Raw genomic sequence first — 22840 nt, 5'->3', positions numbered from 1 at the left:
AGTTTAAACCTGCAGGTGACCAGTGTCCCATGCTGCAGAGGAAGGCGACCCCCCCCCCTCCAGGGTCTCTGCCAATCTGACATGGGGGAAAAGTTCTTCCCAACCCCAAATATGGCAACTGGTTACACCTTGAGTATGTGTGCAAGACCCAGCAGCCAGACCCCTGGGAAAGAATTCTATGTAGTAACTCAGAACCATCCCCATCTAGTGTTCCATCCCCGGCCATTGGACATATTTGCTGCTAGCCATAGCAGATCAGCTACATACCATTGTAGGTAGTCTCATCTGTTCCATAAACTATCGAGTTCAGTCTTGAAGCCAGTTTTTTGCCCCCACTGCGCCTCTTGGGAGGCTGTTCCAGAACTTCACTCCTTTGATGCTTAGAAACCTTCATCTAGTTTCAAGCCTAAACTTGTTGATAGCCAGTTTATATCCATTTGTTAGTAGGCATATGTGGAGCAGGCGAGCTCCAACAGTTAGATTGCTTTAAGCATGAGATTTAATCTCCCTTTAGCTCTTGACACTCCACAACTTTATGCATCTCCATTGCAAATTTAAAAGCAAAATGTTCATGAGGCAGTGGTGATGTGATATAGAGCCTTTGAGTGCTGGGTCACTGGTCTCAACTGGAATGACACTGGCAGTAACCAAATGTCATTACCTGCAGATGGATCATTTTTGTCATTGCAAAAGGTCTTTGTGGTCTCCTTCCAGCTCCTAATGTATGGGTACCCCCTTTACATGTCAACCCCATATCTGGCAGGCTGTTGGACTGCTATTAACAGACACTGAACATCAGCGGGTTGGCCTTTCCAAATTAAAGTGTAGGAAAGCTTGCACTGCTACCTTCCTGTGCTGTAACGGTACTCTGGATAAAGAGACTTCAGTCTGAAGGAATGTCAAGCCGCACCTTTTACCCGCACAGAACTCACTTATAAAGAGCAATGAACGACATTTTCACACCTTGCTTTAGAGAATTTTTTATTGTTATTCTCCAGAATGACACTGATTTATCAGGGACAGACACGGAATGACTCAAGGAAACAGCAGCTTTCTGAATAGTCACAAATGGTCCAAATATTTAATAAAACCATCCATCCAATTTGTTTTACGTTTTAAAAAAATCCTCTGATACATTGAAAGGATAATATGGCACCATCACTACCCTGAACTATGCTGAAACACACACTGATCACAGAGGTTCTTCCCTTCTCTACTGTCCAGCTGAGCTCCGACTAGAACCTGTCACAGCGGAGCATTCTCTACTGTTTTTTTTACAGAAGTGGAACGCACCATGATTCAGTGCAAATTTCCCACAGAACCTTCTCTTTCCTTCTCAGAAAGCACATTATTTGATCCCAGACCACTTCACATTAGGACTATTTATGTCAGAGTAGGCTACGCTCACAACCACCCTTTGCCTCCACCAACAAATTTAAAGTTACTTGTGGTGTGCAATGTTCCAACTAGAGACAGGACTGAGCTGGAATCATACATCCAGGAGTTTGGGGAGATGCTAGGTTGGATTTGAATCCACAGATCTACACCCACCTGTCTAATTCTGGATCTGGGTTGAATCCAAACAGCAAAGGGACCTTTTATTCTCCAGGATCTTGTTTGGCTTGGTGTAATCCAAAGATGATGGAATTCTCCTGAGAGGAGATTGCTGGATTTCAGTCTTCAACCTTCACCTGACTCAGAACCAAGCACCGACCCTTCTCAGCCCATCTCTAGTTCAAACACTGAGCCAGATTCTTATCCAGAGCCCAAAGGGCTTTCTCTTAGGATTTGAAGAGATTTGTCATGCCGTTATGGAGCCCCATGTCCCTTTTCTCATTCTATGCCTGGCACTTTACTCCCAGGCTGTAAGGTTTATTATTTTATCTTTGTGTTACAAAGGTGGGCCTGAGTCAGTTCCGTAAATGGGGATGGCATAACCATGGTGCTTTAGTATCGTTAATCTTAGAATATCTGCTTCAGTACAGCAGCAGGTCCTTCACTCTGACCAGCTGAAACTCCAAACTAATTTAGCAAATTCTTTCCAGCCAGAATTAGGAAAAAAGCTCCATTTTAGCAAAGTGAGGAAATAGCTATAATAAGTTAGCTTGTGAGTGTCGCAATTCAGTGAAATATTTTTTTTATAGTGTAACAGTACATATCTGTGCACTTAAGAGTGTTGGCTTCTGAAAGTTGTTTCCAGGGCACGAGGATGAAGAGGACCAGAAATATTAATGAGCACACCTCACCATTTAAAGAACTTCCGCAGTTTGCTGAAGTAGGTTTTCAAGTCCTCAGAAAATTATTTTATTTACTCTAACAAGGATTCCATTTATTGTTGTGTTTTAATATGACTTTGAGGCCAGCAAAAAATTTGCTGCTGGGAGGGGGGAAAATAAGAGAAAGGGGAAAGGACTACAGCTGTGAGAAGATAAGAGCAGAGCACCAGGCATCAGTGAGCTTTCAAAGCACCAATCTACACTGCAGTCTAATCCATGCAGGATTAACCAGTTTTTATTAGATCTACACAAGAGGCGAGAGGTTTACTACAGGTAGCCGATGAGCAGATGGTGGAGATTAGCTGAGGGACGAGTGTTGGAGAGCAAAAGAGTGAAATGTTTTCTATATAATACAGTCTTTAGAGCAATGATAGGTCTCTGGAAAGACCTATATTAAGTACTAGGGGCTTTATACTAGAGTTAAAATCTTAGCATACATAAATTAGTGCACAATAAGGTTGGACACAACGCACTCATGAGGCATAGACAAATGGACAGTGCAAACATTCTAATGTTTTGTTTTTCATTTAGTAGATACAGTTGGAAAGAACATTGTGTGATTTCCTTAACAATATTCATATTTTTAATAGGCATGAAACACTCCCAATTGTGTGGTCAAGGAATCTAAATGCCACTGTTTGCAAGATAACAAAATGCCTGTGCCTCTTAGAATGGAAGTTGGGCCTATGATGCATCACTATGGCTTAAGATTTTGTCACAGTAAAATTATGCGCAATTCACAGCACAATCACAGTAAAAACAGATCATTTCACACTATGGTCATAGCAACTTTGTGGACCCTGCTGCTGTTTGCTTTGATATAGTGCTCTTTGAAACAGGTCTAGATCAAAGCTAATGAACCGTTAATCCGAGGCAGCTAGGTCCATATAAATGGCAAAATTCACAGTTCTGTGCCAGTGATGATCACTGTGACATAATCATATCTTCATGGCCCTGCCTTTCAGAATTGGCTGGACACATGTAGAACATAAAACTCAAGACAGAGTGAGGAAACTCCAGACAAAAAGATAGAAAATGGGGGTTGCAGATTTATGTGGAATTTAACTGTGTGAATACTTTATGGCCAATGAGGTGTTGCTGTTTTGAAGCAACACCCCACCCCCCCTACCTGCCAGCCAAAAAGCTACATTGGCATCCCATTTGCCACTGGAAATGCTGACTCTACCAATGCACATACCATCATTGGGCCAGAGCAGATTATTATCTCATACTGGTGAGAATCTGCTGTAAATCCTTTGATTTCATTGGCATTACTCCAGAGTTAGAGCAGTATCTAAACTCTTGGCATCACTCGGCTAGCAGTCACAGGTTAAGTACAAATAATTAAATCAAGGTACCGTATTCTGCACAGCTTCTGTCATCGGTGGCAGTCATGCTGATGCATTCAGTGTCATTTTACTGAGAATCAGTCACATTCATAGATTTTGGGGATGTAATAGAGAGGAGAGTTGGCTAAAGCTGTATGTTTGTGTTACTGCTTGTTTTAATAGCTTGTCTTTCTTACAATAAATACAGAAGGTGAAATAATCACTGTTAATTTGTACATTCTCAACCAGGAGACTAACAGACCACAAGGTTTGGTAGAATACATTTTAGACTAGCTATAATTAATTGCACAATATTTTAAATCTGATTAAGTATATAATAGGATCAGTGAAGGCTTCCTTTCCTCCACAAGATATATACATTTTTATCATACCTTTATTTCACAGCCTTGTCAAAAGACAACTGGCTGCTGCAGAATTATTTAAGTTGCATCCTTAAAAAGGAAACTTCTTTATTCTTGGTTGGCTTTGCTGGAAAAAAATCATTCATATTGGCATAATTCTTGCATATATATTTCATATACAGACATTATTAGGCAGCTAAGAGATGGGGTTTTGATGGCCTGAAAAGCAGGGCAACTAGAAAACTAATAAGCTGTGGAATGTTGGGTTACTAAATTACAGGACCACCATTTGCCTGCTACATGTTTAAGACTTTGGGGAGCATTGATCAGGGAAGAAAGGAGATACTTGATCAAAGGGGCCAGATTAGATTAAATGTGAACTAATTTCTGATGATGGTTTGGAGAAAATCTGGCCTCCCTACTTAAAGTGCATTCAAAGTCTAAAATGTCTCTCTCTAAAAATAAGCATATTTCACCCCTATTCCTTCCCAGTAACATTCATTTTCTTTTAACCGCCAGGGCGGTAAATTCCAACCAGGATCTGAAATTGAAGTTGTTGTTTTCTTCTGTATTTTGTATCAGCAAATGTGCAGTGCAAATTTAGTTGGCCACTGCACTGACAAAGTGCATGACGTCTGAATCCAACTCACTCTCCCCTAGCTGTATGGGGTTTTCAGGGCCAACAGGAGTAAACACTTCTTGGACATTAAGGTTGGGATTTGCAAGCAAGCCTGATCCCACTGAATTTCAAGGGAAGTTGGGCACTTCATTCCCTTAGGCTCTAGTTTTCAAAGGAGCCTAAAACCAGCAGCAGATAATTTGTAGGGCCAAATTCTGTTCACACTATTTACAACATAAGCAATACCATTGAAGCAATGTGTCTAGTAACAAGATTTGGCCCTTACTATGCTGAAGAGTAGATCTGTTGAAAAACACCGCGCCAATTTTACAATCACTTTTCCCCACCGGAACACCTTAAAAATATATGGCTCAGAGCATGGAACTCAGTCCGGAGCTTCTGGAATGTACCAAAGTTTCACACTAATGGGAAGGTCTGCTACAATTCAACAGGACAAATTCCCAACATTGCCTTGGGGCCCTTGCTGTACAGTTACACACCAATACTGTCTTCCTCACAATACATCAAAGAATAAATTATTACAACACCATGTGTTAGGAGAACCTGTTTTCTCTGAACCTAGGAGGGAGGATATGGACTGGCTTCAGAGAATTTAAGTGCTAAATCAGCTAGTAACCTGCTACAAGAAAAAGGAGAATTCCTGGGATTGGATAAACTGGTACCAGTCCTCGCTAGAGGCTGCCACTACTAACCACACATTAGCAACTGGAAGTATTAGCCACTGGAACTCCCAAGTTGTCAGGGATCTTCAGTTTTGCTCTTGACATTTTAGTGAGCTTGTTGGGTTTTTTTTTTTTTTTTTGCTGATGTTATAAACATACACCTATCACCACAGTAATTTAAAAATCACCACCGTATACTACTTCACGGGGGAACACAAGCACACAGTTACTACTGCACAGCACAAGTGTCCTGCAGGTCAACTCACAGCTTCTTCAAAATGAGAAAAGAGAATCAGAAAAAAAACAAACAAAAAATACCCTGTTCTAGAGTAGAGGGAAAAATCAAGTATCTTACACTTCCCTTGTTGAAATGCTTACACAGACTTGGCTCAGCAGTATTCTCCCTCTCCCCCACCCCTCAGGACAGAGTCTTCTGCTCACATCTCATTGGAATAGGTGTAGTTAGGGGTGGCAGAATACGGTGTTTCATGCTGCATCGTGGCCCCTTGTGCAGCACCGACTGCCGCATTGTGCGCTGCCTGTTGTACATGCGGGTTCTTCCAAGCTCCCGTGGTCCACTCTTCTTGCGCTTTGCTGAAACTCCCTCCGCTGCCCCGGTAAAATTTATGCACCTGTGTGGGGCAGAGGTAGAGAGAAAAGAGATCACTGATTCACAGAGGCGAGCCCCCAACTATTTTTTTAATTATCTGGCTAGCCTGACAGGACCTAAGGCAAAGTGTCCAATCCCGAGAAGTGCTGAGCACTTGCAGCTCCCATTGACTTCATGGGCAGTTACAGGTGCTCAACCCCTCAGGATCAGGACCGAAACCGACAGATGTTGGAATGACAGCCCTGGAGACTGGATGCTCCATGCAACAACCGTGGCAGTGCAACAATTCTGACCAAAGAGGCTCAACCCTGACCTAATGGGACCCGCTCCGATGCGTGAAAGCAGTTCATCCTCCATCTCCACTTAGTTTTTGTGCTCTACCTAGACTGCCAACAAGAGAAGCAAATTGACCTGTTGGGATGGTAGTTCATGATGTGGGCAACTGTCTCACTACTGTTTCCAGTGAACCATCAACTCAATGCACATATGCCACCAATCAATCATTGATTGGTCACTATAGATTAGTACAGACAACCTACCCTATTACAAGTCTTCCCCAGAGTCATTCAGTCCAGGGCTTTGGAGCGGAGCTGGAGCGCGGAGCAGCTCCAGAGCAGTGGAGCTGCAGGATTTTGCCTGGAGCTGGAGCAGAGCCGGAGCACAGCTCCAAAGCCCTGATTCAGTCCCCTCTATATCCATATTCCTAAGGCAGGAAACAGGATAGACGGAAAGTTGCATTTCATCAGACACCCAGAGCCGGTGCAAGGAAGTTTCGTGCCCTAGGCTAAACTTCTACCTTGCGCCCCCGCCCCCAAGCCCTACGGCAGCTCCCCGCTCCCCCTCTGCCCTGAGGCGCGCCCCCCCCCCGGGAGCCGTGCAGCAGCTCCCCACCCCAGCTCACCTCTGCTCTGCCTCCTCCCCGAACATGCCGCCCCCGCTCTAATTCTCCTCCCCTCCCAGGCTTGTGGCGCCAAACAGCTGATTGGCGCCACAAGCCTGGGAGGCAGGAGAAGTGGAGCGGCCGCTGCATTGGGAGAGGGAGTCTGAGCCACACGTGTCAGCGCGCCGCCGGCAGCCCAGCCCAGGAACGCTGTAAACAAAAATTGGGGGCACCGCTTTTTGGCACCCCCAAATCTTGGCGCCCTAGGCAACTGCCTAGTTTGCCTTAATGGTAGCACCAGCCCTGTAGACACCTTTCACAAACACCTACCTCATTTTCTAACCTCAAGAGCCCCCACCCATTTGCTAACCTCAGAGAATGCATGTCTGTGCTTTGTGGGATTAGAGAAGTTGTAATTAAGCCTGAGCAACCCACACATCAAAGACAGGAAAAAAATAAGGTGAAGGCTTTAAAGAGCTCATTCCTAGCTCTAAACCATAAAGATCACCATCAAGGAACCAATCACAGGGCAGCGGGCCTCTGTAAGTGAGAACGAAGACCAGGAACAGGAGAAACGGAAAGTTTGGGGCTTTAGTGAAGACCTGAGTTTGATTTATTTTAGATTCTTGCTAAACTTTTTAAAAATTCTAAACATTTATTACCGTACCCAAGAATTTCTCAAGGGAGCTCAAGCAATCAACATTCTTATTTAAGTCATTCTTGCTCAGCTTCTAGGATGAGCTGAGCAATAAGAGTACTTCTCTGTTTTTTTTAAATTCAGCAGCCCACAACCTGCATCTTGCCAGAGCCTAAGGGAACTCAAACATCACGGGTCAAGTCCTGTCCTAGATCTGACAGCACTAGATTTGGAGAGGTTCTAAGTTTGACAAAAACAGTTGTTTCAGCCCTAAATGCAACAGTGGCACCAGAAATTGTGAACAAAGGGCTGCTCCTAACAGAACAAAGGATGGAAAGTGCCCAGTGGAGCTCTCCCTAGAAACACCATGAAGCAATGAACATCCCAGCTTGGATCTCCTCCCCAGAAGACCACCCAGAAAATGTCACAATTTCTGGTCTCTAATCCAGCACTCATACCATACTGAGGGCAATGAAGGAGAAGACTGCCACAACTGTAAACATGATGGTGGGGATAAGCATCACCACAGCTGCACCCACGTTGGTCCCAAAGAAGGATATTGCTGCAATCCAGCCACTGCAGGGAGATGAAAAAGGGTTCTGGTTAAACAACGGCATTGTTGCAGCCATGCATATCCAGTAGCTATGTTTTTTTTCCCCATTGGCTTTGTATGCTGCAAGTGGCAAACCTCACTCTAAAATGATTCTTCTCCCAAACCCTTCAGTATCTTGGATGACCCTTTCCCTGGCTGACAAAAGATAATGCTAAGCCATTCCTGAAACCAACAAGCACCCTAAGGGCCTCCCCAATGCCTCCTAAAAGAACTAGATAAGTTCATGGAGGATAGGTCCATCAATGGCTATTAGCCAGGATGGGTAGGATGGCGTCCCTAGCCTCTGTTTGTCAGAAGCTGGGAATGGGTGACAAGAAACAGATCACTGGATGTTACCTGTTCTGTTCATTCCCTCTGGGGCACCTGGCATTGTCCACTGTCAGAAGACAGGATACTGTGCTAGATGGACCTTTGGTCTGATCCAGTATGGTCGTTCTTATATTCTACCTCCTTTCTCCACCACATCACATCCTTCATCACCCTTCTCCTCCCACTCCACTAATGCACTCCTTCCATACTCCCACTTCCACCCACTTGATGTCCACTTGATGAGCCAGGGGACTCTGGAATTTTTTTCTTCCTCCATCCTAACAGGAGTCAGCTGTGCCTAGCACCTGAAGAGAAGAAAGGTTGAACGTGACAAATTCCTTACCAGACTCCCCAGCCAGGGATCCCCACCGCCTGGATAATGCTGATCACCAGCTGGGCCATGAAGGTGAAGAAGAAAGCCATGAAGCTGAAAGAACTGTCTGTCCTACAAGAGAAACAATTTATCATCCTCCTCCTCCCCACTGCTACCCATGTCTCAATCGGTACTCAAGCTGCACTCCGAATCGCAGCAAGGAAGCTCTCGTCCCCCTGAACACCCAATATCTCTGCCACCAGCTCAGCTAAACAATCCCTTTCATTCCAGCAGAGATTTTTTTTGCCATGATGCGGTGGATGAGAATGGGAACAGATGGTCCAGTGTGAACAAGAGCTGCCCTCAAAGAATAGTCAGGATAGTGACATCACAGCATAAGGAAGGAGAAATAAAATTGAGGGGCTCAAGCTGGGCAAACAGGTGTCAGAGAGCAGAGCTTCTCCAAGGCTCTATGGCTACGTCTACACAGGGATAAAAAAATCTGTGACTGGCCTGACTCGGACTTGTGGGGCTCCTGGGCTGAAAAATCTGCTGTGTAGGCATTTGGGTTCAGGCTGGAGCCAGAGCTCTGGGACCCTGCAAGGGGTGGACAGTCCCAGAGCTGGGGCTCCAGCTGGAGCCCTAACATTCACACAGCGATTTTTAACCCCACAGCCTGAGCTCAATGAGCCTGAATCAGTTGACCTGGGCCTGCTGCAGGTCTTTTATCCCTGTGTAGACGTACCCTATTTAGCTACTTACATAGTCCTAATTACCATATTATTAGAGCACCTCATAGTTAGCAGATTTTATCCTCAACACCCCTGTGAAGCAGTGAAGTATTATTCCCAATTTGCAGCTAGGAAATGGACAAAGTCACACCAATCTGTGTCTGACTGGGGAATTGAACCCAGCTCTCCTGAGTCCATGTGCAGTGCCCTATCCACTGGACCATCCTTCCTCCTCGCAAGCAGGGTGGACAAAAAAATCAATTCTTTTAATTTAATGTTTTTATTTTGTTATTTAAATTAAAAATAAACCTGTTTAAAGAAATCGGTTAAGGCCTAAAATTATTATAAGCTCTTAAAACATTTAAATAAAAAACAACTAAGCTAAATCCATAAACCTGTATCAAAAACTGAGCTAAAGGCTGTTTTTCTGTATTAAGAAAGAATCAGGGGGAAAACATATAGCTTCTGAGGTCAAGCTTTATAAATATGGCACAAAGGTCATGTACTGTATTAAGGGCTTGTTTTGTTTAATAAAAATTAATTTTATATGCTGTTCCGAGTGTTACATTCAATTCCAGTTACCATCACAATGCAGCTTGACACAAATCATAAGCAAAAAGTAAATTATCTGGCAAATATACAATATACTGTTCACCAGTTTCTAAGATACTAAAATATACAATGAATAAATCTGAAAATATTAAGCTATATAACTGCTTAAATACACGTATATAGTTATAGCATACCCTTCTAGGTAGCAAAAAAGACACCGAAACTAATGTAAAGGCTCTATTTAGTTGTAAGTAAACATGCTTTAATGGTTATACCAACCAATGAGAATGCACCTCTCTTCAGAAAATGACTGAAGTGCAAATGGAAAAGTTGATTAAAATCAACTATTTAACTCAAGGCATTCCACTTGGTGATTTAAAATCGCCTTGATTTAAATCAGTCCATCCTGCTCTCAAGTAGGGAACTAATGAAGCATTCAGCAAACGGCAGGGGACTGGTAGAATGGTGTACTTTACATTTGGTGATGCATGGATTGCTCTAATTTGCACACATAACCAACACAAATACATGCTATCCACCCCCAAAAGGTTTGTAAAAGGAGTCTCTAGTAGAAAGAAAATATTCACCCCCCAAAATAAAAATCGGATCTCCCCCGCAAGCTGGGGCTGCAGAGAACTGAGTTTCTGGAGCTAGTGTGTTGTCTAGAACAAAGAGAGGTCCACAGAGCCACATTTCTTGAGGTAATGGGATAGTTGGATGCCCAACAACTAATGTAAACTGCCATCGTTCCATTGACTTCAATGGACCTTTGCAGCTTTACACCAGCTGAAGATCTGTCTTCAGGTTTCCTGAGAATGAATCTGAGCTTCTAGTGTCAGGAAAAAGGAATTTGTAAGAACCTCAACTTCTAATACCTCTTCCCTCATGCTTTTGCGTCATGGCCCAATGAGACTTGAAAGTCAAAGCATGAACCTTAGAATTAAAGGCCCTGATTCAGCAAGATACACAAGCACGTTCCTACATTCTGTTGACTTCACTGAGACAAATCATATGCTTAAAATTAAGCGGACGCTTAAGTACATTGCTAAATCAGAGCCAGAGGAGGAGCTGTTTAGCTGCTCTCCCTCCTCTATCTCTCGGGACTGTAGAACACTTTGGTTATTGACTCAATGTAGAGGATTCTAGAGTCAGAGAAGCGTGCTGTAAAATTGCTGGTACCCTGTAGTTCTTAGCTGGAACAAGGGGGCTGTGATGTTAGGAAGAAGCACTTGCAACTCATCTAAATATTGACCTATTTTCCCATTTCCAGTTCTAGTATCAGAGAAGGGCTGTCAGAGTTTCTCTGATCCCCAAGGCATCTCTCTTCAGGTGCCTCCACATTCTGCAGCAAAAGCACAGAGTCTGTCAACTTGGACAGGAACAGCAGGAATGTATCCATTCATTATGCACTGTACCTGTGGACTCTGGTCCAAGTTACCATGTGATAGATCACAGCATTCAAAGTTTTCTGTTCACATACACTTCCCAATCTCCCATGACTCACTGTCAAGAACCCCACTCAGACGGAAAATATATATTTGATATATTAGTTTTTATGGGGAGCTGAGATCTTAATCCTGAACATCCAAGATTTCAAGGTAGGAAAGTAAAGTTAAAGGTAGGAAGGGAAGGGAGGGATTCCCAAATAGAGGTGAGCCAGTCTAAGCATTGGTTAATCATGAGAAGAAAGGGGAAAGACAGTGAGAAGCTGTGCCCAGCTCTGACCACTTACTTGAAGGCTTTGTAAATAGGTCTAAACCAGCAGACATAGGAGCAGGGTGTAAAGAGAAGGAGCCAGAGAATTGCCAGTCCAAAATTAACAGCTCCACCGCCTCCAATCAGCCATGCGAGGCAGCCAATCAGATTCACTGCCAAGGTGATGCTGTTCACTGCAAACATATATACACACAGACACACAGAGGGAGCAAAGTAGCACACGGCAAGAAAGTAAGCTGTGACCGAAGGGACCCTTCAGGTGGCTACGTCCATGGGGTTCAGAAATGTTCAGGCAGGTTTAATCCAAGGGTGGGGTTTTGTCTTCAGTTTTTATCATCTTTCTCCCCTCTATAATTTTCACAATTAGTCTTTCCATGCCCACCAGGCTCCCTGGGGCAATGGTTCCAAGCTAGCCGGAGCAGGCTGGCATCAATGAATCATGGCCCAATTGTGGCTCCCCTGCATATGTCACCCATTACAGGAGGTGAGAGTTTGGGGGCGGCGGAAAGGTACAATCATCTACGAGTGAGAGTAACTGAAACACAATTAATTTCTCTCTTGCCACCAAAGGATGGAAATGAGAAAACTAAAGGAAGCTCCTCACTTGCCACCAGCAATGGCTTCACTAAAGGGAGTGCGCTCCCAGGCAAGTGCCAAGCTGCCTTTCCCATGACTAATCTGCTTGAGCCATTGGACACCAACTGACCGATTCTGAGAACTGAAGTCACAAGTTCCTGACTGGTCTATGGCATGTCCAGATCAGTTCAACAGAAAAAATATTTCTCCAATAAGATACTAGGAGACTAAGTGATACAGGCCTACTACAACGAAGGGAAGCCTACCAGAGACTAGACAATGCAGAGGAGAATCTGTCATCTGCACTTCTGTGCCTCAGAACTTCAGGATGAATCTTTGTTCCAATCAGAATTAATGTCCACCAAGCAATGTAATCTTCGCTGTACGAGATTAAAATGTTCAGCCAACCCAGCGATCTGACGGGCAGGGCATCCACATGTGCACTACATCATGCAGCACTCAAGGATGTCCCATCACTGTTTGAGACCTGACCTCCCCCCCACCCCCGCTTTTTCCCCCTCAGGGGGGGTTTTGGACTCCTTTCTGACATGTCTTCTCCTCAGGGGACAGGCTTACCTAAAGGGTCTCCTTGGACAGCAAGTTAATAGAAACAATCTCAGCAAGTTCAACAGAGATGTGGTGTTTGTGCTTTTGCTTTTCAAGGCTCAAGAACAAAAAGGGGCCTATTAAATACAAGTGTAATGAGTGCAGCCAAATCAGGGATGGGGCGTCAAAGTGATTGTACACCTCCCTCCTGGCACCCAACAAAATACATTTAACAGAATAATTTGTCAGTGTCACCACAACAGCCTCCCTGAATGAGGAAGGGGAAAGCTAGCGCAGCTCCAGACTCCTAGCAGCACACAGAACCAATGCTGAAAACTGGGCAAGTCAGCAGGGTGGGAAGTCCATTGGAGGAGACAGATGCATGAGTTAAAAGCATAAACACCCAGTCCCTTTGGTGCTGATTCAGCTCCTTCTAACCTGCACTTGGAGCACACACCACTCCCCAGGGAAGGTTGCTTCAATGCAACACTCCATTTTGCTTTCAATGTTCAGAGAGAACACCTGATAAGGAACAGAGGTCATCTTAAAGGCAGAGGGTGCCCGGCACCTGCTCCCACAGACCCTGTATGTGCCATCCATTCACCCAGCAGCATCCCCCTATCCCCCGCTGCCAAGGAGGAGGATGGAAATGTTCATTAACAGCTCCTCCTCTCCCTGCTTCCATCCTACCCCATCTCAGAACTTCTACCTAAAAAAAACCATCTGCACTGTCCTGGTTTACATAGCAGCAAACTCACCAGTAAAGCTTCAGAAACAGAATGTGGGGAGGGGAGGGACATGGGCAGGGCCATCCCTAGCTATTCTGGGGCCCTACGCAGCCCCCCCCCCCGTGGGGGGTGGGTGGGGCTGGTTTGGGGGGACAGGGGGAACCACCCCCCAGCAGTCACTGGCGGCGCAGCTGGGGCTGGGTTGTTGCACTTCCCTCTGCCAGTGAGTGCAGGCCCGACCCCACTTCAGTCCTCAGGGGAGTGAGGGTGGAGCAGAGAAGGGTGGGAAGAGGCAGGGGCCATGGGGAAGAGGTGGGGCAAGGGTTGGAGCAGCACACAGTGGCACAGGGCACCAGGAAATTTGATGCCCCGAATTTTCTGGTGCCCTACGCAGCTGCATACTTTGCGTATGGGTTGGGAGACCCTGGACACTGGTGGAACAATCTTCCATCTTATTTTAAAAAAGGGTAGTGACTTCAGTCACTAGGACTGTCACTGCTACACAGAAGTCCTCGATTTAGGCACAGGTCAGGTGGAGTAGCCATGCAAGCTTCTCCACCGGGAGTGCTGTAACCTCAACCTGGAGGGATCTCCTCTGGGAACAAGTTTAGTTTCCAAGGGCCATTCAATCCTTGGCTTCGCCTCCGGGCTAGCCAGTAAAGGGGCCAAATCATGCCAAATGCAGTGGTGATTTCTCAGAAGTGGATTTCTGATTAAACTTTCCCCACATACCCCAATTTGCTCAGGCAGTTGTGACACTGACTCTCAGCACTGGCTGGATTTCCTAAGCAAGTGTATATCCTGGGGAAATTTACTCACTTAGCTGCACTCTGTTTAGTAAAGTTACATGAACTGTGCACTCTTGCTACACTGAATGCCCTTGGGGTCAGGATACCCGGAGCAAAGAGATGGCAAGCTCCACACCAGGCTTCAGAAGGGGGAAAAATACACCTGAAGGAAGAGCAGCCCAAAGGGGGTGTAAAACCTATCCTCTTCCCCTCACAGGGAAGCCTGCCACTCTGTCTGCTTTACTTGCCCACAGGTCAAACTAGTAGATGGTCCCTATGCAAGGGAAATCGATTCCAGCAGCCAGCTAGTTGCATCAGTGGTATTAGGAACTACCCAAGGGACCACAGCTTGCGGGAGAGCACATCACTCAGCAGCTGCAGAAGGGGCAGGTGAGGTTTGGCTCTGAGGAAAACCTCAAGTGCCTGCACCCTGGGGAGCAGGGTACTGCAGAGATTACACTTTTTGGCTGGGCGAAAGCGACCGCTCACTACATCAGAGGCCCTGTACTCAGTAATTTAAAGTGGCATTTCAGCTTCAGAGGCAGCCATGCGGCTTTGGGCTGGATGTGGAATTTGCGAACTGGGAAACGAGGGAGTAGTGACCTAAAAACACAGGGCTGGAGGACAGCTCCACGTCTTCCACCTCAATCTGGCTCAGATTCCTGATTCAGGAGGACCCTGGCAGGATTTGTAGAAACCTTTCATGGGTTTTTTGGCAGGGAAGGGAGAGCCCAAGCACAGATATCGCTGCAATTAAATACTTGGAAGTGTGCTGGTGGGGCCTACATTTCCCAAGTGACGAGCCCTCTGGCTGAGGGAGCCTGACAGGAAGAAAATCAGAGCAGTAAATCCTTCAGCAAAGAGAAAGTCATTGGCTGATCTGTTCCACCTTAGGGCAGGCTCTGTGAGGGAGCAGAGTTCATGAGTGGTTTCTAGTTTGTGACGTGCACGTGATCACCTAGAGGGTGGGAGAGGACACCCTGAGACGAGTTCTAGGGCTGGCTCCAGCAGAGTTAAAGCTAGAGATGAGCTCAAGCCTTCCAGAAAATCAGATCCCAATTGGAACCTAAACTCTGTGACTGGGGCCTCTTTATCATGGCCCAATCCAGAACCCCACTCCCCAAATATGGAGAAGCTGAGATTTGGAGCTGAATGTCAGGATCCAGATCCCATCACTAGTTTAAACCTCTTCAGAAATATGCAAGAGACAAAAAGTCCCTAGACTCGGGGGCAGGATGATGTTTCCCTTAGTGCCACTTTGTTCTTTACACTAACACTTCTAGAGACGAGCATTCAGAGAAGCAGGCATGAGCATTTCTCTCTCGACCCATTTGATCCCTTCCTCTCCTGCAGACACAGGCTGCCTGCCCCAGGGATGACTCACACATCCAGAGGTAGTAAAGGCGCTTGGCCAAGGTTCGATGCTGTGGTGGAATGTCATCATCAAAATCCTGGTAGAAACATGGCTTCAAGGGGATGAATCTTGGGAGTGGAGGAAAATTGTTCACCTTTTCTGTGACAAGAGATAAAATATGTATCACTGAACAGAGCCCAAGGCAAGTCTCTGTTCCTCCAAACTGATCTGATGTTGCTGATTGGTTAAAGCACTGATCTAACCTGAGCAGTGACTTTGAAAGTAGCCTAGTGGGGTTACATGTTTGTGTCTCACGGATTTCCAGCTCAGATTTGTTCAGTTTATAAGTAAAAAAAGATGATTTCCCCTCATTGCCAGCCTTGCAACTCAGCTTGGGCTCCGACAGTCCAGCTGGGCTCTTTCTTTCCACACACAATCACCAGGAATAAAGAGTGTGCATGCCAAATTATACCCGTTGTGACACATATGACCCCACTGAAGGTAAACTTGATTGCAAAGGCCAATATGTTACCTTCATTAAAGCACTGAGTCCTTTAATAGAAAATCCAGTTCTACAAGATCCAGCAGAGATTTTTCCTTACCTGCCATGGTGTCTCTCCGTCTCTACTCCGCAGCTAAGTTAGAGAACAGCTTGCACCTCTGCCAAAACTGGAAGAAATCAAGAGACAGTAATGACACTAAGGAAACAGACACCGAGAACAACAGGAAATAATGTTTCCTCTATATTCAACCACTTCCCAGGATTTACTCTGTTACCGGAAGTGCAAATGTCCTAACACCATAATCCCTCCCCACCATCCCACTGATTCAAGCCTGGGGAAATCCAGGTAGTCTCTTGGCATTTCTCCAATGTATATCCTTCCCAAATTAAGGGAGTAAATTGAATTCTTTCCTGCCTCCTCCTCTCCCCCCCGTACACCCCCCCAAAAAAACCCAACCAAAAAAAAAAAAAAGCCCCAAAACAGCTGGCTTCACTGCAACATTCCATGGGATGATCCTCAGACAGAAGAACCCAGCTACCTTCAATCAGCATGAAAATCACCCCTGGTATGGCAAATCACCCCTTTACAGAAATAACTGGCTCCCAAGGACAATGCTATAATAAGGCATGGTTGAATTTCCCATTGTTTATGCTATATATATCCCTTCGTTTTCAGTTTTTATTTTATTTTATTTTATTTTTCCTGGGAATTTATCGATGTTTATTATTAAAACAGGCAGAAATTGGTGCAAAAAATATTAATTTTTCTGGGTAAATATTGGGGTTTATTTTGGTCGATGGAAGAACTGGGGGGGGGAGTATTCGGTAGATCAGTACTTTGATTAACAGAATTCAATGTGGTTTGCTGCAGAACTAAAACAGAACTCAAAACACAATGCCACCTCTTAGTTTAAGAAAACAATATATCGCTAATCCCCAAATAAAACTTTTCACTTGAATAAACAGTTAACTGTTGCAGACTTAGAACTATTAGCCTATAAATATTTACATTTAATAATTGGGCCTCACCATTTGCAGTGCACATACTCAACTGCATCCTTTTCTCCGGTTTTTGTTTTTTTAAAACTTTTGAATATTTCTTTGTGATCTGAAACGTATTCTAATACAGATTTTAGTTTTTTTTCCCATTTTAGTGTGTCAGATCTTTAAACCATTATCTGCTAACAGCCTGAAATGTGTACATGGTGGGCGTGAGATTCATCAGTATGTTCAGATGTGCACGCATTCAGAGCTTGTGTGCATACCTGTTTGTTTATTGTGTTTATCTTCTAGACTAATACATAGCCTTGCTTTAACAGGCAGCTTTGCATACACACACAGACTAATGCATTATCGTAATACATATATCTCATGTTTTCCTAATAAAACAAGTTATTTTTTATATATTTGAATGATACAAAAGTAGGATGAAAAATCAGAAAAAATCATAATACTTTTTGTAAAACCCAGGATTATTAGGGATAAAAAATGGGTTAAACTGAAAATGAAGGAGCTTTTATATATATTAGATACGCATCTCTACAGTATTTATACATATACCCAGATCTATTGTCCACCCCTGGGAAAGCCATTAGAGTAGCCCACTGGCTACAAAGGCCTAAAACACATGTTCGAACTAAAGTGCTGGCTGCAGCCAGAACAGTAAAAGAAGTTTCAGCAATGTCGGGCAGGGAGAGGCTTAGGCCTGGTTTCCACTGTGCGGTAAATTGATCTAACTTATGCAACTTCAGTCACGTGAATAATGTAACTGAAGTCGATGTAGTTAGATCCACTTACCGCTGTGGCTACACTGCACTGTGTCGATGTCCCCGCTCCTCCCACCTCCCTTCTGGAAAGTCCTAAGCGCCACCAAACAGTTGTTTGGCATTGGGAAGCACTGGGAGTTAGGCGGACGAGCAGGGACGCAGTGCGCTCAGGGGGTGGGGTGGGGGGGTGAGGAGAGCTTGGCTGCCGGTGGAGTCGGCGCCTATGGCGGGCCACAGGAAATAACTCCACGGGCCACATGCAGCCCGCGTGTTTGAGACCCCTGATCTACAACTTACTTGCATTCAGAAATTAAAGTGCTTGTGAACGTTTTTAATTTATAAAGTGCACCAAGTACAGATCAGTTCTGTGCACATGCAGAGTTTAAAAAACAATACACTGCAAAATAAATGAATAAATAATCTCAAATGCCTTACACTAGGCCCTGAAGGTCAGCAGACTTGGGTTTGGTTAGATCAACTGGAGGAGTAGGTAGGGAAGGAGGAGAAGGAATGAGAATTCTAGAGTCAAGGGCCATCCACTTAGAAAGCCATGTCCCCAGGCATTTAAAGATATGGGCTGACTGCTCAAGGACCCATAGTGACCTCAGCTACTACTGCTGTGCATAGGGAAGGAGAGAGTCTCACGGGAAATTAAGCTCCAGGGATTTTTAGGTTGATAGGGCTAGGGGCACACATAGGGTATTAGAAATCAGTATCAGCACCATGAATTGCACCCAGAAGGAAGAACATTTGTCAGAACTCCAGTTTAATATATGCACCAAGGTTGCCAAATAGGTCAGTAGCCACATGGAGCATGTGACTCCTGAAGCTGTAGAGCTCTGAACTAACTGCATCACAACTCAAATGGTCTAGCTCCCACAACATCCTCATATGTACACCGAGAAGAAATGGGTGCGTACATACTCTTGAATAGAACCCCACTTAAGCCTGCACACGAGCCCACATGACAGGTAAGCCATTGCTTCAAAATACCTTCTGGGATCCTTCCAGAGAGGAAAACCGGAAGCACTCAAGAGCAGTACCAGCCACCCAATCCTGGCTTTCAGGCTAAACCAAACCTCAAATGATGGTCCCAAAGGCTGCTGACAGATCTAAAAGAAGCAAGATAAACACCTACCCTTTGTCCATCACTAGGCAGAGTTTGCTCACCAACTAGGCTACAGTAGTGTCAATTGCATATCCCACTACCCAAACCAAAAGCAAGATTTAGAGGGATCAAGGAAATCTAAGGGACTCCTGGTGATACCAAAGCTGCACTAGCGAGATTCTTAATTGTAGCAGAGGCCTAACTACCACTCGAGTTAAACTGACACCATTCCCTCTCACAGGGAGGCATTATTCTCAATAACAGACCTAGTACCTGTTTGATTTTACTAACCATGAGGGGCATATGTTCATCTTGTAGGTCTCTGTCTGAAGCTCTCCCAGTGTATCTCCTTGGTGAGCTTTAAAGTGATAATGCTTAGATACTATACAAAAAAATCATAAATAGATATGTACAAATAGCACCTTATTATTAAGTCCCTGTACCAATGGCAAACTGGACCTAAATTTTACAGCAAGGCAGCTTCGTTGCTGGTTTCATTGAATTAAGTATAGAAATAAACAAGTCACTACCGCAGCTCCCGTATTATTTGGATAAGAAGCTCAATTGGAGACCATCTCCATGTTTTCAATTTTTACCATGCTGTCGATTTTTGCATCTACAAGAAGAGAAAAAGAGGTAGACAGAAGAAGAAATGGATTGACAACATAAAAAAGTGGACAGGAATGGACTTCACGGAGACTCAAGCACTGACACACAATCATCAGGGATGGAGACAACTGGTTGATTGCTCATCAATGATGGTGCCCCAATGACCAATGCGGTTATGAGAGTGATGATGAGATTTTTGCATAGAAAACAGAGAAGAGCATCACAGAATGTGCCAGGGGAAAGTGAGGTCCTGATAGCTGGTGCTTTTGGCACCCAGGAGGATGCAGAATAAGGTCTGGCATTGGGGATAACACACACTGCCTTGGCATTTCTGCCAAGATGAGCAGCTGAGGCCTCTGACAGCATGTGCCCAAACAGGAGACACACTGGGCCTGATTTTTAAAATAGTTGAGCACACATAGCTCCACTTGCAGACAATGGGAGTTGGCGCTGCTCAGCAATTCCAAAGAATCACCTCCAAGATTGTGCCCCAAGGGTGCTCAAGTTAAGTGCCCAATCACGGATGCTCAGAAAATTAGCAAACATTTACAAAAACCCTAGCACATAAATCTGTAAAGCCCCTTTAGCGATCAAACCCACGTATGGGGCTTAAACTGACGCAAAGTCACTTTCACATAAACAAAGTCACCCAACACAACTGTCCGAACCCAGCCTACTGTCCCCCTCACTTGCACATCTAGTACAGCTATTAAGTTCATGCTCAGACAGTCAGCTTGCTGAATATTCCAGTTCCTCTGTTATTACTTGTGGTAGAAGTGCAAGTGCAGACCAGAGAGGGTCACTTTTACCAACGGGGCCTATCTAGCCCTCCAGTAAGAAAATCATTTGCACAGACAAGGTCCAATAGGTTAACTACGAGTGATGAAAAGTAAAATAAATACACGACACGTATTTCAGACCAAATCCTAGCCCTACTGGAGACAATGGATATTTTGCCATTGACTTTAATTGGACCACCATTTGGCCTTCATAAAAAAAGTAATGGATATTTTCTCTTTATGCAATGAAATTTCCACTACTGCCTGCAAATCATCTGCATGCGGGCTCCACATTTCCAACATCGGGGCCCGGTTTTTCTGTATAGCCAATGCTATACATGGAAAAGCACTCTCTGAATCTATCCTTAACATTTATCTGAAATGACTAACACCTCCAGCTCCCTAAAATGTGACACACTGGGTGGTAATAGGGTTTACACTAATTCACACTTTCCCCTTGATGGAGAAAAACATACAAGTGAGAAAAAGGACCATAAAAATAAGCAGGTACAATATCTTCTCCCACAACCCTGCCACTCATCTTCAGATGGGGACTGTGGTGGGGATTTCACTGGAATACTCAACTCCTCTCTCTCCTGTAATAGGGAGGTCTGTGGTGAAAGTCACTGGGTTATTAACCCACCTCCCACACGCAGTAGGCACAAGGCCCCAGTGTATTTCAACTGGGCAGCATTAATTCACCCGCCTACCACTTTAGGAAGGAATTTTCTCTTGCATTGTAATTGGAGCTGGGATCAAGACACAAGACTTGCATCTGGTTAGCCAATGCCCCAGCATGCTAAGGCATTCAAATCTAGGATTTTGGTTCAGCACATTATAAAGATGGGGGCCCTGGACAAAATTCAAATCCAAGTTCCAATTTCAAAACACCCCACAATATCAGGGAAGTAGGTTTTCTCTGCTTGGGCCCATCTTTCATTGCAATACACATGACAGTTACTCACTGCATGTTAATAAACAAGCCAGTTGTGTATTCCACTGATTATGTCACCTTGCAGAAGGCAATTAGGCCTTCCAAAAAAAAATCCCTGCACACTCAGTGAGAGAGATATTAGCTGGTGGAAGGCTCCTTTGCAAACGCAAACACACCCACAGAGGGGGACAGAAGGCTCCTTTGCATACGCACACCTGCAAGGGTATTTTTGTTCATTTGCACAAATGTGCAAATGAACAAAAGGTTAGTGAAAAGACCATTTGCACACATGCACAAGAGAAGTGGTGGGGATCCCCTTTGCATGCACACACACACAAGGTGGGGGAGACCCTGTTGAATGTGCGCGCACACAGGGGAGATGGACGGCCCATTCGCATGCGTGCTGGTGTATACATACACCGGGGGGGGGGGGGGGAACAGGGGCGGCATATTGGCAGGCATGCGCCCGCACGAACTGGGGGCTGCACGGCCCCTTCTGAATGCCTGAATGCACATGGGCTATGGGGGTGCAAAGCCCCTTCTGGGCACGAGCGCACACACGAATTGGCGGGGCAGGGCCCCCTCTGGGCACACATGCACACTCAGGAAGGGGGGGGTGCAAAGGCCCTTTGGCACGTGCACACCCACGGGTTGGGGAGTGCAAGGCCTCCTCAAGGCACGTGCATACCTAGGGGTGGGAGGGTGCAAGGCCCCTTTTGGGCACGGGCGTGCACCCGGGGGGGGGGGGGGGGGCGCCAAGACGCCTTGGCACGGCCGCGCACCCACGGGTGGCAGGGACGCAAGGCCCCTTCTGGGCACAGGCACACACCCACGGGTGGGGGGGGGCGCAAGACGCCTTGGCACGGCCGCGCACCCACGGACGAGGGCGAAAGGCCCCTTCTGGGCACGGGCACACATCCACGGGTGGGGGGGGCGCAAGGCGCCTTGGCACAGGCGCGCACACGGGGGGGGTGCAGGGCCCTTGGCACGCGCACACTGGCAGCGAGACAGGGGCAGCCCCCAACCCCGCAATGCTCGCCGGGCGCGGCTGCCGTCACTGCGAGGCTGACAGAGCCCGCGGGACTCACCTCCCTGCAGCGCCCGTGCAGTGCAGAGCGTCAGGCCCCGCAGCCCTTCCCCGTCCCGGGCAGGCAGCTCCGGCTCCGCGCCCCACAGCCCCCGCCTCCTGCCGCAGCGACCGCGGCTCGCGCCTGGCTCCGCCCCCTCGCTGTCCCCCTGGGCGGCGCCCGCAACTCTCGCGAGAGCCGGAGCAGCCTAGCGGACGCTGTCCAAAGTGCTGGGCCCGCTGGCGGCGCGGGGTCCGTTCGCCACAGCCCGGGCCGGTTCCGGCGGGACCCAGCGGGGGGGACCAGGCTCTAATCTCTGAGGCGGGAGGGGCCCCCCGGCGCTAGGGACACGAGGGGTACCGGGCTCTGACGGGGGCAGGAGGGACCAAGTTCTGAGGGGGAGGAGGTACCGGTCTGTGAGGGGGGGGGTGTCCCAGGCTCCAGGGGGGAGGGG

The 22840-nt window shown here is 46.1% G+C and overlaps 1 protein-coding gene across 3 annotated transcripts; it reads right to left on the bottom strand.

The window, feature by feature from the left end:
- Positions 1-1266: 1266 nt before the first annotated feature.
- On the bottom strand, positions 1267-22524 carry SCAMP5 (secretory carrier membrane protein 5). Of its 3 annotated transcripts, none has more exons than XM_034783251.1 (8): positions 22408-22506; positions 18883-19001; positions 16224-16290; positions 15652-15780; positions 11646-11802; positions 8661-8762; positions 7854-7971; positions 1267-5900 (listed from the first exon to the last, which is right to left on the bottom strand). In XM_034783251.1, the coding sequence occupies exons 3-8, from the start codon at positions 16228-16230 to the stop codon at positions 5706-5708; spliced, it is 708 nt and encodes a 235-aa protein (XP_034639142.1). In that variant the 5' UTR covers positions 16231-16290; positions 18883-19001; positions 22408-22506; the 3' UTR covers positions 1267-5705. The 3 variants fall into 3 exon arrangements, with proteins under 3 accessions (XP_034639142.1, XP_034639141.1, XP_034639140.1); XM_034783250.1 differs by lacking the exon at positions 18883-19001 and adding an exon at positions 19289-19379 and having other exon boundaries at positions 22408-22504; XM_034783249.1 differs by lacking the exon at positions 18883-19001 and having other exon boundaries at positions 22408-22524.
- Positions 22525-22840: the final 316 nt, after the last annotated feature.

The sequence above is a fragment of the Trachemys scripta genome, chromosome 10 (genome assembly GCF_013100865.1).
Source record: "Trachemys scripta elegans isolate TJP31775 chromosome 10, CAS_Tse_1.0, whole genome shotgun sequence".
Lineage (NCBI taxonomy): Eukaryota > Metazoa > Chordata > Testudines > Emydidae > Trachemys > Trachemys scripta.
The sequence above is the reverse complement of the archived record's forward strand: the minus strand, read 5'-3'. Positions and strand labels throughout refer to the sequence as shown.

Bases quoted from the DNA above. Each gene is read 5' to 3' on its own strand.
- SCAMP5 (XM_034783249.1), bottom strand. The intron at 11,803-15,651 runs GTGAGTCATCCC...ATATGTTTGCAG, and splicing joins CCTTTACTACCTCTGGATGT to TGAACAGCATCACCTTGGCA. The intron at 8,763-11,645 runs GTAAGTGGTCAG...TTTCTCTTGTAG, and splicing joins CCTATTTACAAAGCCTTCAA to GACAGACAGTTCTTTCAGCT.